We start from the raw sequence: 19,158 nt of genomic DNA, 5'->3' as shown, positions 1-19,158 counted from the left end.
AATGTTACCATAACTCTCACACTACCGAGCGATGTTAGAGTTTTATTCTAATACTGCATTAAAGGGTCGTTTTGCTCTTTGCCTAAACTCTCGACCCTTGCCCTGAAATCATAAGCTCATATTTAAGGCATACTAATAATACCTGATCACCACCAGCTGACGCACATGTAACCAACTATATTTTTCATCAAGCAGGCTTCAACCGGGAGGATATGATTTTTTTTTACATGTTTGGACAACTCCTGTTCCTTAAGCCACCAACGCATCGGCAGCTGACCTTCAAAAGGTTTCATTACATCTCCCTCAACCACTTATCGCCCGGATAAAAAGCAAACAATAATCTATTTGCAGGAAAAGGGTAAAGATTACATGTAAGAGAATGTCTATATAGCGCTAAATCTGGATTCGCAAGTATTTTCTCTAGGAACGTGTATTTTTTCCGCGTAAGTGTCGAAAACTTTTTTCTGTAGAATTTAATCTGGTACCTTACATAACATTTTCAAATATAATTTAGATTCCAAGTAAAATGCAAATTTCTCCAAGCTTGTACACATTTTCCAGTCTTCTTCTTCTTCAATCTAGCGTTTTCCCGGCCTAGCGCCAGGGTCCGCTTTCCTGCTCAGTTTTCTCCACTTTGCCCGGTCTTCGGCATCCTCAGGTGTGAGATTGTTCTCTTCCATGTCCGCTTTCACGTGTCCAGCCAACGCTTCTTAGGCCTACCGCGGCCACGTGAGCTAGAGCCTTGGACAGTGAGATTGAGGCATCTATTTCCGATGTAGTCTACCGGTCTGCGGCGTATATGGCCATACCATCCGAGGCGACTTTCCTGCAGCTTATCCGCTACGTCATGGATTCCCAGGCTGCCACGGATGTGTTTGTGACACATTTTCCAGTATTAGGATAAAATATTGTTTCACTATTTCCAACTGGTTTGAATAAACAGTATCTACGCAAAAGTCACAAGAAGCTATGACTTACAAAAATCAGACCTGACTCGTGGTCTATTATTGTATCTTTTGAAATCAAACAACGGTAAAACGCCGTAAAGAAATCTTTATACAATAGTTGATAAACACGAGCTTTGTCACGGAGATGGCCTGTCAGTTGTTCCGAAGCACACACAACTAATGTAGGGCAAACTTGTACCACTCAGTGAAGGAGGCCAAACCGCCTCGGAGCATATCGCAAGTTCCAGTTGCTTCACAATGGGATGTTTTCTATTCTAGTGGAGAAAATGAGCTGCTTACTCACAGAGACTGTGACATGTCCTAGATATAGATATGGGCTCAAAATCAGGGACGATTTTGAGCCCGAATGTATATCTGACTTATGTCTATAGCACTAACTGATACCTATCAATTTATTTCGAAATTTCCAAATGGATATCAGCTACAAAATGATCTCACTAGCACTTATTTAAAGAGTCATTTTAGGAATGCTAAAGTAAAGAAATAAAATAAATGAATTTACGTGCCATTCTTTAGATTTATGAGTATTTATAAAGGCCTTATTTATGAGGTTTTCGAGCTAGAATACGCAAAATGATCGTGAAACAAGTGTTCGTAATTATAGATTCTTTGCGAGCAAAATTACGATAACAGTTTGTAACAGCAGACTTTTATTATTAGACACAGTGGGCGTTTAGAGCTAGCGCTAAGCGATTCAATCAGAAAAGATAGGTACTCACATTGATAAAAATAGATTAGTCTACTTTTGCAGACTAAAATCTCTAAAAGAAAATAAAACTTCTAAAAGAAAATGAGTACCTAGACAAGTAGTATTGAATAATATTTATTTCGTGTAGAACCATGAAATAAAATACCTAATTGTAATTAATAAGTGTAAGCCTGTTAGGTTTGTTCCATATAACGGTAACCCCATTACTTAAATATGTACTTACTCAGTCGTTACTCTATCTAATGAACATGAATGCCACTTTAAGTGAACATGTAGAAGCTAAAGCATGTAAATAAACGTCGGTAAATCAAGATAATTGAATATAATTCGCGTTAGACCCGTCTATAATGTGAGTTAATATGTAGAAGCTGGCTGTCGTGTTCAATAAATACTCTAAATAGCTGAATAAGGTGGTCGAGTGCTTCCCGATTGAATTTCTTACTCTCAGCCTTGATGAAGTATATAATCCATAAATTGCAAAGACTTTGTTTTCGCTCAGTGGGGTTGAAAACTGTACAGTCCACACACATTTTACACTTACACCCTATGCCGTTGTTATAGGGGCGAAAATCGTATACGTATTGAGACCGTACGTCACCGTGGCGTGTAAAACCCCATTAGAGAGTACACGACGGCGCACGAACGCCCCCTGCCGGCACCCGACGTAATTACACAGGACATGCACCGCTACAAAGTACCCGTCCAAGGACTGGGTTTTTACTTTTTACATGATTCATAGATTATCTTGAACTTTTCTGTTTAACTCCTTTCGTCCTGGTGGTCATATACCAACCACCTGTTTACATACATCCCCTTCAAAATTGACTAAAAAGTTTTTTCCCTTATTTTGTCATCATAAGCCATACACTACTGCACGCTTTTATTACTAAAAATTGTATAATTAATAAAAATTTGTGACACAAAGGGTTAAGAAACTTTAATGTTAAACTCTTTTTTTCACTGTTAATTGGAAACTAAAAGGCTGATGACTATGCATATGACACCCGTCTTAAGTTTAAGGAGGTCAAATCGCGTGCGATTTTTCTTGTATTTGTTGATACTAATCTCAATCAGACCTCTACTTCGGTTCACTGCGTTTTCCTTTTTAACGAAATTATTCTAGTAACGTACCTACGTATGTTATAAAATGTTAAAAATATTAGGTACTCATAAGGCTTTCAAAAACCTAAAATGGATTACTAAATACGAAATCGTATCAAACGAAAACTATTTTTTTATAAGTATATTAACTCAGGGCTATTAATAAACATAGGAACAAAGAACGGGTATTATAGATTACACATCACATTCACATATGTTATGTTCATTGCAAACCAGCATCGCGATCTCGCCAATATGTAGTTTCCCGTGATTGGCCAGATTAAGAGGCACGTTTAAACCGCATCCTACCATTTGCGGGGCGTCATTATCGCAAATTGCCTGTACGGCATGTAATTGCGTCAAATTTATTGAGTCTCTACCCACCCTGAAATAATTGGTCCCTGATTTTATAAATTTAAAAAGGCACACGACAGGACGACAGGAATACGACACACAAAAAGTTTTAATAAGGTTTTGATTTAAAATAATATAATTAGAGATCCGTAGACGAACTAAAGTCACCGACATAGCCCACGGGATACTTAAGCAAGCTGAAGTGGCAATGGGCGGGCCACATTGCACGCAGAGAAGATGGCCGACGGGGTCGAAAAGTCGAGGAGACCACGGGCTAGCAAGCGCAGCGTAGGACGTCCATCCACAAGATGGACAGACGACCTTGTTAAGGTCGCCGGAGGACGCTGGATGCGGGTCGCTTCCAACCGGTACGAATGGAGGTCCAAGGGGGAGGCCTATGTTCAGCAGTGGACGTCTTATGGCTGAGAGATGATGATAATGATGATGAATTAGAGATGATCGAACTCATAGGCAGGGACTCTACACACGAGGTCAGGATATTCGACTAGCGATAACTGACGTTAAATTGATCTCCCGTTGATGTGGAAAAATTGTGAGTTGTCGAATACGTGCAGCTGTCAAAATTTGACATTACATCTCGATTAAGGCCCCAGACCGATCATCAAAATAATAATATAAGCATAATATTAAAATGATGTATTTCAAAAACAGTATTTCTGCAAAGCCATCCAAACAAGAGCGGGACAACATTTTAGCTTAATGTATTGTGCGTGTGACAGAAGCTATATGACTGACAGATATTAGTTTGATGCTTAAAAACTAAAAGCCTGTAGAAAAGCCTTTTAGTTACCTGTGTTAGACGGTTTTCGTAAGTAATTATTTACGTTATACATAATTATGATAATATTTTAAAACTGAAACTAACGCCCCGATTTGAACTTTAAGATACGTCAAATATTACGTCTAGATACATGCTAGATACGATATGGATTAGATATGTCATTGTCAAAAGTGACGTTTCTTCAAACAAAAACGTCACTTTTGACACTGACTTATCTAATCCATATCGTATCGTATTTAAGCTCGAATCTGGCCGTAAGTAACTGCCGTATTCGAACTTCAAGATATTAACAAGAGACGACACGTAATAGATCCATTCTAGATACCTACATTATAGTTTAGGTATCAACTAGTTCTCTTTTGCAGCGCGATTCGAGCAACCAATGTCACTTTTACGTTAGATAGAGTAGAATATCTATTAAATGTGAATTGGATCTCTATTAAGCCATATCCTGTGGAAATCATTCAAGAGTATCTCCAGAATCGCGCAAATGTCAAATCTGACAGGTTAGATCTTAAACATATCATTATCGTAATACTATCGTAGACATCAGTCTAATAGATTGGCTCATTGTCAAAAGTGACGTTTCTTCAAACAGAAACGTCACTTTTGACACTGACTTATCTAATCCATATCGTATCGTATTAAAGCTCGAATCGGCCGTAATTTTAAAACAACATTGTTCCTGCAAAGCCATCCAATAACATTTAGCTTGTGTGCGTGACAGAAGCTAACAGTAAATAAAAGTCCGCATTTACCTGTGTGCGGGCGGTAGTCGAAGGGTTGCCCCCGCTCAGCTCACTCACCTGAAACAATAGAGAGGGTTAATTATGTGGCCATACGGGTTAGGCTACCTATATCTGAGTCATGCTTCAGTGATTCATTTCAATTGTCTCCCTTGTCCCATTATGCTAATTGTTTCCTAATTATACATTTGTTAAGGAAATTTGAAAAGCACATTTAGTTCATTTGTATTAGTTAAATAAACCAATTGTAATTAATCTGGCTTTAAAAAGGACAAATTGTTTTATTTTCAATCATAAAATAAATAAATTAGTATACTGGTTAACCTTAAAATATATTTGGTACTTATAGCAATTATATTACAAGTTTCAAGGCGTATGTCAACTTTGAAAAGAAATAATAGTGGGATATTTATTGCGCTTATAAATATAGAAAGTAACAAAATAAATATGCAGTGTAGCGCGGGTAGGTGCTTAAAAATGTTATATATTTTAAACATTTATGAACATAAACAAACTAGATTCTCAAACTCAAAACCATTCACTGCGCACATATTACATACTACTACGTACTCATATTAGGTAAATAAGAGTATGGTATGGACCCTGCAAGGGCAATCTTGTACCTAACTGCATTGCGTGTATAGGCTGATTTTTTTTGTGTTATTTATATATGTAATTATAAAACTTAACCACATATTATGCTATGATTCTTAGCCTACCCATCATAACCTACCCTTTTGTATGTACACTAAGTTTATCACGAAAAATAAATGATTTATGATTTATGATTTATAAACTTCAACAGCCACAAAGGAGTGGCAGCGCTCGTCCTTGGACCACCCTTCACGAACTACCCATACCCTCTAAGTCACGCAACCCCTATCTCGTTATATCTATGCGGTTTTATTACTGATGCGGTAATAAATTACACATGCCTCATGTTTAGATAAAATTGGATTTACGGTTCCATTCGATCTGTAAATAAATATTGCCGGGAATGAAATTGGGTCACGTTGTGGGGAATTTCTCATATCTATCTATCTACTTGCCAGTAATGTACAATAGTAAAATTGTCATTTAGTTTAAGGATTGAAAAGCTTTTGTATGTTTAACTTCTAGATAATGATATGCCGTCAGAAAGTTTCCAAAAGTGCGAAATTTTATTGAAAATTTTCGGAAACATCTCGATCGGTGTGGGGATCGAAATTTACAGTTTCCAAAATAAAAGTTTCCTTAATTATTCAATTATGTTTTCCTGAAATTCTCGAGAACTTTTCCAACTTTTTCTACATTTTCCGCAACATGCTACACACTATTATTGCAATCTTGTATTTTTATTACCTGTTATCCAATTGTTTGTAGTTCGAGATATGGAATAAAGAAATATTGTATTGTAAAATATGTATTCAGTAGACTATACTGAACCGATAGTCGGTAACAAAAGACCCAAACTCACCAAAACCCAAGCCTGAAACTGGCAACAATGCCCTCCATCCATCACCCGACACGTCCCGAGGTGCAATGACAAATGCCCGAACCCGACCGACACGTATTTATGCCCGACCCACCTCAAAAACGTCGAAAAAACCCTCAGCTCCAAACACATTTAAGACCTTATTCGACCAATCACGAAACTAACCAGCGCGCAGACTAAAAGAACGTAAGTCTGTACGAGTATCGACTAAACTTGTAACTTTTCGAATCGGCCGAGTTGCGAGTTACCACTAAACGCCACTTCAACCCGCATTATTAACTCGTCCGAGCGTTGCAAAATGAAAGCTATTCGGAGGGATGAGGATCGATTATGCTTTGTTAATTGTGAGCTCGTTATTGAATGCTTTTGTTTGTAAATTACTGTTTTGCGGATTATGTTAACGGTAGACATACGGGGTAAAAAATATTGCTGCCTGTTTCAGTTTAAAGTAGTAATTTCAAAATGGAGAATATTCTCGATTCGCCGGGATCTTTATCTTGACCAATTTGAAAAATTATTTTAATGGTATTTGTTCCCAATATCATCACATCTTATTTAAAGATTTTAAAGACAGTATCCCGAAGATGTCGAAAGAACTCTTCAGATATTATAGGCATAAATTTAAGTAAAGTAATTGGATTATTAAACAAATTAGTGCATCGTGAAGTGAAGGTACTATGAAGATCATACAATTAGACATATTAGGTTATTTTATTATGAAGTAATTTTATATATAGCACCTATAGTTTAATATTAAATATTTTTATATATTCTCTGAGAAGGTAAGACATAACCTAAAAAAATACTATTTTGTGGAGTCAGTCTATTTTAGTGATTTTGGTAAAAAGTATATGTAGTTTGATTTATTTATAAGTAGGTACTTAATTAAAAACAGATTACATTTCTACTCAATAGTAATGCCAACCATTTTCATTAGACAAATAAAAATAGCGTCATGTGAAGTTTCAGAAAATGTGTTTAATTTGTATCAAGTTTCGTATTGTATAAAAACTGCTATTTTTCTCGTCACCCGCGCGAGTTTAAGTAACTTTGAACTATACAGGGTGTTTGTTACATGGTTTGCTAAATTAATACGGCAGATAGGCTGAGTCATTTGCTATCTACTCATGCGTAGAAAAACAAAATTGGCCATGGTTTGTTTTACTACTACGCAAGTAAAAATTTGAAATTTACGAAAAATTGACATAGAAGTGAAAAAAATGTTTGCTCCATTTTAAACATTTCTAGGCCTGAGAAGATAGCACATGACTCAACCTATCTGCCGTTTTAATTTGGCAAACGATGTACCAAACACCCTTTATAAACTAAGATTAATATCAAGTCGGACTGTTTGTAAGTTTGCCCGTTACTCATAACTTCGAGCGGACTCACGAGGAAATGGTGTAAGTAATCATAAATTGTGCGAAATCTTGAGGAAGTAAATTTTATTGTATTAAATAAGTAAAAAGTTTTTTTCGCATTTAAAATTGAAGAAAATCTCATCAAAATCGTCAGTACCCGATAATAGAGCGCGGGCCAGGAGCAAATATCGCCTCCCACTTGATATTTTGTCAGAAGATAGTTTAGATGCTATGTATGAATTAAAAAAATAGTCAGCTGGTTGTATAGCGGTGGAAAGACCGTCAATTACTTACGTAGAGTAGGTAATACTCGTTATTGTAACAACACTACGTCAAAACATACCAAACAGCACACCCCTCTATGGTGTAGGAATACTAGGTATAAGCTAAATGAACCCAAAGATATTGTCCTGGAGTTGTTGGAGCATAGTAAAAAAACCGGGCAAGTGCGAGTCGGACTCGCGAACGAAGGGTTCCGTACCACAATGCAAAAAAAAAGCAAAAAAAACGGTCACCCATCCAAGTACTGACCACTCCCGACGTTGCTTAACATTGGTCAAAAAAGGTTGTATGGGAGCCCCATTTAAATCTTTATTTTATTCTGTTTTTAGTATTTGTTGTTATAGCGGCAACAGAAATACATCATCTGTGAAAATTTCAACTGTCTAGCTATCACGGTTCGTGAGATACAGCCTGGTGACAGACGGACGGACGGACGGACGGACAGCGAAGTCTTAGTAATAGGGTCCCGTTTTACCCTTTGGGTACGGAACCCTAAAAAGGGGGCGCGACGTGAAAAAGGTCAGTAACCACCCTACTCGATGGAGCCTAAACTCTCGATTTCGCTGCATTAAAGATAAACAAACTTTTACGATGGAGCAATAAACAATACGATCACAAAGCCCGAGCAACACTTTTCACTTGCAAGGCTAATAAATTTACCCGGCCCTTTATCCGGGTATCTGATGAAGCTGTTCGAGGATTTCTTTCCCGGGCACAGTAACAATACAGCTGGAACAATGCTCAGCCGTTGGAGCGGATACCAGATAACGACCCGGGCACAGATTATTCACACACTAGAAGGCTTACCATGGGTTTGACACTGACCTGACACTGACATATTTGCTAGTGTGTTCTTTCTCACTCGTACTATCATATTACGAAGAAACAAGTGAAACAGCATTTATCCGTAAGCTGAAACAATTTCTATTGTCCAAATGTTACTATTCCCTAAATGAATGCTTAGAAGAAAATGTAGGTAACTAATACCTAGAATTAAGTGAAACCTAGATTTATTTTATTATGTAAGTGCCTTTCTCCTTATTTGCTGCGCCTAACAGGGTACATAATGCGATCAATAATTATGTTTATATCCCACCTTACCTGTGTAACCATTATGTGCAATAAATGATTGAGTATTAGTGCGAGCGATATGTATAGAAAATAGAAAGTAAGTTACGCAGACGTCATCGTCAGCGAATATGTCTAGCTAAATGTGCGAATAATAAAGTAAAGTTAATTTGACATTTATGTTTACTTGAACGTAACTGTGTATTTTTGTAAGTGACAACCGGCTTTGCATATTTTTTATTTAATTAAAAAATGCTACAGGCGCGATGGCGGATATCAGATAACTACTGGGGAAAAAGCACGAGTCAGACATTAAGAGATTTTCTACAATTTAAAATTCTAGTATTGTTTCTAAACTTGAGGAGTTAAATTAGCACAGTAAGCAGCAGAGACAACTGCCCCCTCCCCCCTGTAGACGAGTAGAAACTGTAGAAAGCAACAGTTGCCATCATTGCCAAAAATGCTGAATCGCACCTACACTTGGACAGGCCTTGGTATTTAATTTTTCAGGAAATTAAATGTCTCAGGGAAAAACATCAACTGTTGTATAAAATAGATAAGTTTAAAATAGTACAACTATTGTGCGACTTACAGTCATCGTAGTGACAACGATGCGGTATATTTTGTTAATAATGCTCAGGGCCCGATTCGGATTTTGAAATAGATATCTATTAGATATCTTTTAGACATCACCAAGATACGATAACGCTATGTTTAAGATCTAACCTGTCAAATTTGATATTTACGCGATTCTGGAGATACTCTTGAACGATTTCCACAGGATATGACTTAGAGATCCAATTCACATCTAATAGATATCTTACTCTATCTAACGTAAAAGTGACATTGGTTGCCCGAATTGCGCTGGAAAAGAGAATAGTTGATATCTAAACTATAACGTATCTAGAATGGATCTAGTACGTATCGTCTCTTATGAATATCTTGAAGTTCGAATACGGCAGTCAGTCTATAAGAGTTAGCCTATGGATCAGTCCAGTTAATACAGCTATTATACTTATCATTATGTTCACTATGCAACATATCGAGTAATCAGCGAATGTAAACAGCTTTGATGGGATTAATTTCTGAATAGCACTAAACTGATGCGGTTAGTGTTTACAAGCAATACACACGGTCGCCATGCAATGAGCTTATTATCATAGGCATATCAAACAAAAACAGGTCATATTTCGTAATGCGCAAGGCTCTTTTTAGGATTCCGTACCCAAAGGGTAAAAAAGGTACCCTATTACTAAGACTCCACTGTCCGTCTGTCACTAGGCTGTATATCATGAACCGTGATAGACAGTTGAAATTTTCACAGATTTGCCGCTATAACAACAAATATTAAAAAGTACGGAACCCTTTGTGGACGAATCCGACTCGCACTTGTCCGGTTTTTTTATTATTTTGAGTGTCACACTTACTCTGTTTGTGGTTTTTGCGATTGTATTTTCTACCGAATAACGTCTAACTTAAAAATTCCAATCGAAAATTCCACAAAAGGCCTGGGTTAGCCCAGGCCTTTTTTAGTGACTTTATTTTTAGTGAATTATATCCCGTTCTCTGACAGGAGTCTATATTTACATGAAACGACACCCCAGCAGACCATCGTAAAAAGCACTATACTTAATACTTACACTAACATGGTCTGTTGCGATTGTCTCATTTACATAGTGTAGGCATTCTGTTGTATCCATTCACTAAATGAAAATAACAAAACTTCCGTGAGACACAGACATATTAAATATAATTAGAACTGGTCACTCACGCATTTTAAGTCGAAAAACTCTCGACATGTTCGATGTTGTTGTGTGTGTCGAGCGTTTTTCGACTTAAAATGCGTGAGTGGCCCGTTCTTAATATATTTAATAAATGAAAATACTCATGGGAGAACCGCCAACTGCTGTCAATAAATGCCATATAACAACTTCTCACTAAGTAGGTATATCTATAAATATCGTAGAACCGTTAACTTCGTAACATTTTGTATGATATAGGAGGCGAACAAGCAGACGAATCGCCTGATGGTAAGCAGTTACCGTCGCACATAGACACCTGCATAACCAGAGGGGTGCAAGTGAGTTGCTGGCCTCACCTCATTGCCTATCATGCTAAGCACAGCCTGGCTTGACTTTACAAAACTCAAAAACAGAGACTTAACATAGGTACATGTCTATCGGCCCGATTCTAACTTTATGGTACGTCAAATAGTTGGTTCTGATACGATATGGATCGGTTACATACACATTTCATAAGGTTTTGTCGCAACAGAATAGATTTGTAAAATAACAATTTCTCAATTTAACTCCCTTCGTAAACAAGGAACAAAAGTCTGTTTTACAGAACTTATAATAAACAAATGTTTTCCATTTGAATCCAGTCGCCATAATAAGGTATAAATATTCAGGATAATTTTCACGAACGATTTCAATCATTCTTCAAAGAGATCAAAGTTTCCGCGTAACATCATGAGCCTCCTTGTAAATAGCTGAGGAAACATTTTAACGAAATATTTGTAATATCCATTTATAAATGTAGAATTTTACAATCTTAACAATTTCTCAATTTAAGGTATCTCGCACTTTATCACTAAATGACACTTGCACCATTCACTAACCCGGGGTTAACCGGTTAAACTTAGAGTTACCATGGTTACCAGTAGGTACAATTTGACACTGGGTTAACGGTTTAACCGGTTAACCCTGGGTTAGTGGAATAGTGCAAGTGGGCCTAAATGTTTTAAAACCAGAAGCACTTCATACTTTAGCAACACTTAGGTACGCTACTAAAACGCTTACCAAGGCACCTTGTTTACTGTTGCTTATAGTAGAAAATGTTTCTAGTTCACTAGATATTTGCCAATTTCAAAATTACCCCACACTCGAAGTTATCCTAATGCACTATTAAAACTGTGTACACAAGCGCACAGATCTAAGGTACAAAAACAACATAGATACTACAAGTATTATGCATGCGATACCAGAGGTCGACAAACCGGGGCTCATGAGCCGCATGCGGCTGTTTGAAGGTACAATTGCGGCTCTTTAAGCCACATAAAAAATGGTTCTTCGACCTACATAGGTAATTATTGCTGATTTTATCTACGTTTGGCTCTTTTTCTAAAAAAATTGCCGAGCCATACATTGCACGGTACAATCTAAGCTATATATTCGTACGTAGAGACGAACAGAGCAGTCAGTGTGGAAGAGCGATAACACACATGAAAACACAGAGCTGTCGGCCGGAACGTCCGTGATCGAGCTCTTCTCATTAGTCAGGCGAGGCTGCCCGCAGCTCCGGTTCAGAGAAAATTGCTTAGAACAAGTTTTCTTTACGTTTGTATTCAATACTGATGTGCCGAATGGGAAGTTCCCAAAATTGCGAATTTTCCAATTGGGAAAATTTCAGAATCTATATACATATTTTTGAAGGGAGATCGAATTCCATTTGCAAAATGAAAATTTATGTGGGATTTATTTATGTGGAAGTTTCCGACAGCTTTTCTTATTTGAAACTTTCCGCAAGTTGCACATCTGTAGGTATAAGCTTACTTAACTAATTGTAAGGTACATGTTAGCGGATGGATGGTCATGGAAGCACATACCTACATGATAGACTGTCGTGAAGTTCATATGATGCAAAAATAAATCAAAAACTATTAAATAAGCTACATAAAACGCCTTTAACACTATAAAATTCATAATGTACGTGCCGATAAAGGCAATTTAGCCTGGTTTCTTGGAATTTTTGTCATTTACGAGTTTCATATGCAGTCGTAAAAGGCAAAAAATGCCTTTTTAAATAATTGAGACTACTTCTCGCAGATATTTCAATGAAACATTAAATTTTATTCATGGAATTTCTATTATACTTATATTAATTTTCTCTGTGTTTACTTTATCATAATAAAAGATAACAAAACAAAGTTTCAAAGTCATAGCCATACTAATAGATCAAGTTTCATTATACGCAAGAACCTTAAATAGGTCGTAAGGCTTTGTAAGAAGCATTAGGGCAAATAAACCCGTTCGAGAGGGTTTTACTTCCAGAGCTGAGGGACTTTCCGTGTGTTAAGGGATTTATTTACTAAATACATAGCTCTGTAAAATACATTGCAGGAATCTGACAGGAACTTCTCAGCGAGCTGATTTATTCATTCATGTTTAATTAACTTCAAACGCGATCACGATATGGAGAAAACTCATACAATTTTTGTGGATTATAGCACAATACATCTAATACTTAGGAAACATTTTCATAATTTGGTAATGTCCTTGGGTTTTGAAAATATCATGGCACAGAATTTATATCCAAATTCATTCACCAAACAAAACAGGGTAAAGAAAAAATAAAATATAAATAAATTGTTTTATTCAGTATCTTAATTAAATTACAATGTCTGATCGGGTGCCTCTTTTTAAGTATTATAAATTCTAGTGTTAAGAGACCGCTCTTCCACATGTTGTAACTTAAAGTAAACATTAATCATGCAATATTGAATAAAAGACTAAATGACTAAAACATATAAAGGACCTCTCAAATCCTCAAAAACATTTCTCGCTCAGGCGCAAGCTTTGGATATAAAACCTTTCAACACCATCGAATGACGTTAACATGGCTATAATGATAGCGAATACACTTAAGCGTACGGCCCATATCATTAATCAAAGTAACCGCTGTCAGGGGATTCTTTTATTGTAAGCTATTTCCTTTATAGTTATTGCATTTGAACGTACTAACTGTCATTACGAGTATGACATTTAAGGTTTAGTTTTGTAGAATCATCGAAAAGATGTATTTAACAACCACCAGACAAAAACAATTATTATTTGAAAAGTCAATCTATAAAATGTATTTTTTACACCTATATATGTATTTATTTAAATTGTATGTTTTTATTGGATTTAAAGACGTGGCAGTAATGAGTTATTATCATAATCATCATCATTTATTTGCACATATAAAAGGATTTTACATAGGTTTCAACTTACACTTTGGATATAATGTAGTAGGTATTTTACACGTATAGACTTCCGCTCTAACGCTACGTCTTACGTAGGCGAACAACGCGCGAACGCGGCGCGGCGCGGCGCGGCGAAATCAATCCTTTGATGCCCATAGAAGTGTCCTACGTAAGCGATCTCGTTGTGAACGCGGTGCGGCGCGATTTGCACGCGAATGTCAGGCGGCGCGGCGCGGCGCGGCGCGGCGGCGGCCGCTTTCGCCGCGCCGCGCCGCGCCGCGTTCGCGCGTTGTTCGCCTACGTAAGACGTAGCGTAAGACCCGTATAATATAAAGTATCTTATAGTTTTAAATAGAAGTGATAGACTTTGTACATTGGTATTTTTATTTTTTTCCAGCTTTAGGCATTTTATTTATTTATTTAAAACTTTATTGCACAAAAGAATAACTTAATGTACAAAAGGCGAACTTAATGCCATGAGGCATTCTCTACCAGTCAACCTTAAGGCCAAGCAGAAAATATTGTATTTAGGCATTTTCATAGTACCTTAAAGATTCCGTCACACAGGCGCGTTTTTTTAAAACGCGCCTGTGTGACGAAGCCTTAACCTTAACACCTAATATATATTTTTATATAATATCAGCCCTGACATCCGCTCAGCCGTGAATGTGACCCACTTGGGTTTTTCATCAGAATATCGGGCGCGATTAAGGCCAAGCATTATACACACATTTATACCTCACGTTATATTAAGGGTAGGACGTGACGCGCGGCACAATAACGAATATCGACGGCACTGAAGAGGGTTCTCCGGTTAAATACGTGTATTTCTGGAAGAAGCGATATTAGTGCTTCTTTGAAATATTTATTTTAATAGACGGTGTATCTATGCATAGATGTAAAGAAAATTTTCTGGGTTAGAATAATTTAAATATTAGGCTCTATTGATGTTATTTGAGAAAATATCACCTAACAATAAAATATACCTCTATGTAATGTAAACAGGTGGAGAGTAGGAAAGGAAAAGAAGTATTTTTTGCTGCTGGACTATCCGATTATAGTTATAAAATCATTTACAATGTGACAACAGCCTCATTGATATCAATTAAAAACCTATAGAAAAAATAAAGTCACAAAAATTTAAATTAAATGCATTACCAACCAGCCCATCCCTATTAACCTCTACTACTTCATTTATTGCTTAAGATATTTTTTGAGGCACACATAGAATCATGAATAGATGATGAAGTTAAACTACATATTGTTATATCGTGCTAAGCTTAAGCTACATATATCCTGCTAATCTTAAGCTATTCTATCATGTTGCTGAGCTTATAGTAATATCTGCCACGGCGTGCAAACCCCACAAGTGCGTACACAATGGGGTTAAACTTTTTATCAGTGAAACTGTTGCATGAATCAAACTTCCCCGGTTTATGTAACACACTTGCCGTTATTGGGTAAGTGGGGAACTTGGCAATTCTGACGCTATTGAACATGGTTTGATTACACATATAACTTGCCTCAAGCTTTGCATTACACATACATTTTGGTTTGTCGTTAGAGTAAGACCAAGATAACTCTGCAACGGTTTTGATAGCACACACAGTGCAAGTGTCATAATTTCATAGAAGTTTGAAGTTTAAAATAACACTTGCACTGCGTGTGCTATCAAAATCGTTGCAGATTTCTCTTGGTTACTCTATGGAGTTTGTTTTGTCAAACTGACGTATTTGGATATTAATGTTTATTTATCAACAGAAAACAGTATCTTTGTGGTTTTAACTCAGTATGCTCCATTATGGCAAATATATTTTTAAGTAATAACGAACAGAAACTTAAAGGTTGAGCCTTCCAGCAGTCCAAATAGCGTGGCTGCAATCCAAAATCGGTCCGTGAACATCAAAAACGTACAATGTTTAATATTAGGATGCCATCCATTTGGATGGATCCATTGTAACGGCATCCATTTGGAAGGCTCGTCAGTGGCCTGCTTAATAGTAAATCTGTAACTGGTGAGTTTGATTTTGATATTGAGAATATTCGCTAATATGATACACAGTATGCACACAATAAAGTAAGTATGCTAAGAGTAATGTTTTGGATTACAACTAAAATTTAAACTGGTGTAACGCGCTTAAAAATGATCAGAAATGTCATAACTTTCACATAAGCTTAACGCTGGAAACTCATGCGCGGAAGAAATATATAAAACTTCGCTCGTAACTTTAACTAACACAATTTCCTGAAGGATATAAATTGCAACAATGTGCGAAAACTATAACTTGTTAATGTGTTTTTGTTTAAAAGCTGCCTATTTTCCAGTACATTAAGCAAGAACTTATGGCTTATGTGTGCATACAAGTGTAAAAGGGTTTAGGCAATATATAATTAGATACGTTGCCGAAGTTAAAATACGTTGTTTTTGTATTCTGTATTCCACCATCAGGTGGGCCGTAGGCTTGTTTGCCACCGATGTGATATTTAAAAAAAAGTTTTATAATACCTACTGCTTAGTAAGTTAATATTTCTATAGTACCTTTTTCTCGGGACGTTAAATTTTGAGTTTTTAAGATATTAATCTGTCTTATTTGATTAAAAATTCTCATTAATAAGGAGCTTAACACGTTAGAACATAAACCTCAAAACTCCTTCCAGAGACCGCTTTAACGTAACGGCGCGATTCGGGAAATGAATTAGAGATTCACTAGATATGACAAACATATGTGACGTTCCACGGCGAAAGGTAACTTTGGCGGCCGCAATAATATTGGAGCGGCGTTAATAATAGCGTAAGCGCCAACCGCCGTAAGGTTTCCCGAATCGCGCGCGAGTTTATAATTTGTTATACACACGGAAGCCTCTTTTCCTGTAATTAAAAATATCCATTTACGGGTTGCACTGAAAATGTCGGGAATAGAGAAAACTGTCGCATCTAGACAGTCAATCTTTATTTTAATGCATACTTAAACTCAAACTGACCACGCATATAAATTTTCTTTTGAAAGTAATCATTCTGTAATGCACACGGCTCATAATCCCAAAGTCCTTTTTGTATGGCGATTTTGGGGCCTTAGTGGTTTTGTATGAAATTCGTAGAGTAGCCAACGGAATTGAAGTTTTTTTTACATATATCTATATATAAAAGATTTTTTTACTGTTGTCATATGAATATTTAGGAATGTCGAAATCTGCCGATATGCAACTTTTTTGGCAGTCTTTTTAATTAACAGCACAAATGCGATCTTAAATTTTGACGTCGCTTTGGAATGACATGCTTCTTTAAGATCACCCATGGGATAAAATGAAAGTGACTTTCATATATAATTTTAACTGCAAACGAGCGTACGATGAACTCTAGTTCATAAAAAAATAACAGAAGCCCATTGTAACTTTTATTTGTTCGCTGAGGGCATATTGAAAACCGTTTAAAAATGTGATCCGAAAAATCACTTGGCCAAAAATTCAAATAATGTTCGACATACAATTTTCAAATTGTCAGTAAATTTTAAATATAAATGACAACCAAATGGAATATACCTTAAAAGTTTTATAAAGAGTTACATTTTTATAAATTATATGCCTCATTATATTATGTTATTTCTAAGTGTCCCATTCCCGAATATTTCAGTGCGACCCTCGTACCTACTATAAGCTTACTTCCTGGGCACTAGGTCCATTCCTTCGGGTTCATTTCTTTACACCATTTGTTCATATTATGTGCATCACAATGACAAACACAACATTGACGTAGTAACAAACAAATCTGGCAACTCATCCTTATACATATCATTTGTTATACCCTTAATGCATCGCAATAATAAACGGCGGTGTCACGGCGCCGGTCGTCACGGCGGCGGCTTAATTGCTGCCTAGACGCACCGTTACATAATATTGTTATTATAAGCCGTATTCGAACAATGAGATACGTCAAATACTAGATATTGAAACGATATGGATTGGATTGTCAGTGTCAAACAAGTGTCAAAAGTGACGTATTGGTTTGTTCGAATACGGCAGTATATATTAGTACGTTTGGATACGTTTTCTGATTGTAACAACAGGTTATGAATTTTAACTGTTTCTATCTATCTATTTTATCTGCAAAAAAAAAACGGTCACCCATCCAAGTACTGACCACTCCCGACGTTGCTTAACTTTGGTCAAAAATCACGTTTGTTGTATGGGAGCCCCATTTAAATCTTTATTTTATTCTGTTTTTAGTATTTGTTGTTATAGCGGCAACAGAAATACATCATCTGTGAAAATTTCAACTGTCTAGCTATCACGGTTCGTGAGATACAGCCTGGTGACAGACGGACGGACGAACGGACGGACGGACGGACGGACGGACGGACGGACGGACGGACGGACGGACGGACGGACGGACGGACAGCGAAGTCTTAGTAATAGGGTCCCGTTTTACCCTTTGGGTACGGAACCCTAAAAATCACCCCGTTTTATGAATGAATTCATTCATAAGGTAGCCGTGCATTTTGGCAGCTAGCTTTACATATCAGTTGGTATATTCTTAATGCAACGCAATCACAATTGGCGGTGTCACGGCGCCGGTCGTCACGGCAACGACTTAATTGCTGCCTACGCGGACTGTTATACAGGGTGAAATCGGGGTCGTGTAGCAAGAAAGAAAAATAAGACTTGCCACTTAATTAGGAACACAACACTGTAGATTAGAGTGCATTAATTTGTATCTTTTTCGAACATACAAAAATAAAATACAAAATAATTTCTTATTTAGAGTCATGGTCACCCTACAGACTTGACAAGACAAACATCTAGTAAAGAAAGTATTGGTAACTTACGTTAAGTAACTGATAACACTTATCTTCGATTTAACATTCAGTGTAAAAGCAATTGAGCGTCAGGTCGGGACTACGAGGAGGCCACGCCACGGGTCCGCCGCGGCCAATCCAACGTCCCGGGAACTGTTCATCGAGATGATTGCGTACTCAGTGTTTAAAATGAGCCGGAGCACCATCGTGTTGATAGTGTAAGTTATGCAAGTAATGTTCCGGCACTTTTCGCAGTAATTCAGGCATCACTTGTCTCAACATATCAATGGATAACATTGCTGAACTAAATCCCGAGCAGTGGTAGCACGACGCGCTTGGTAATAAAACATTACCATGTCAGACCGCTCAACATTTGAAAACGGATATGCCAAGGGCATTTTTCTGCTTAATTATCTTCAGAATTGCCAGAATTAATGAACTCAATGTACAATCTTTGAATGATTTTATTTATTTTGAAGTTTTGACTTTGTCATAACAGTGACGGTTGATATTTCTTACTCATCTAATCAGTTG

General features: G+C 36.9%; 1 protein-coding gene across 3 annotated transcripts in view; it reads right to left on the bottom strand.

Moving 5' to 3' along the window:
• The window catches only part of LOC134671404 (amyloid-beta-like protein), a 215,766-nt gene that overhangs the window by 75,283 nt on the left and 121,325 nt on the right, over positions 1–19,158 (bottom strand). For 2 of the 3 annotated variants that reach the window (XM_063529255.1, XM_063529256.1), the window contains exon 2: positions 4,693–4,740. The exons of the other annotated variant lie outside the window; for it this stretch is intronic. In XM_063529255.1, the coding sequence (XP_063385325.1) occupies positions 4,693–4,740 (48 nt within the window). The remainder of the gene's footprint in view (positions 1–4,692; positions 4,741–19,158) is intronic. 3 annotated transcript variants of the gene reach the window in all.

Source organism: Cydia fagiglandana, chromosome 15, assembly GCF_963556715.1.
Source record: "Cydia fagiglandana chromosome 15, ilCydFagi1.1, whole genome shotgun sequence".
NCBI lineage: Eukaryota > Metazoa > Arthropoda > Insecta > Lepidoptera > Tortricidae > Cydia > Cydia fagiglandana.
Note: the sequence above shows the minus strand (reverse complement) of the source record. Positions and strands in the feature narration are given on the sequence as shown.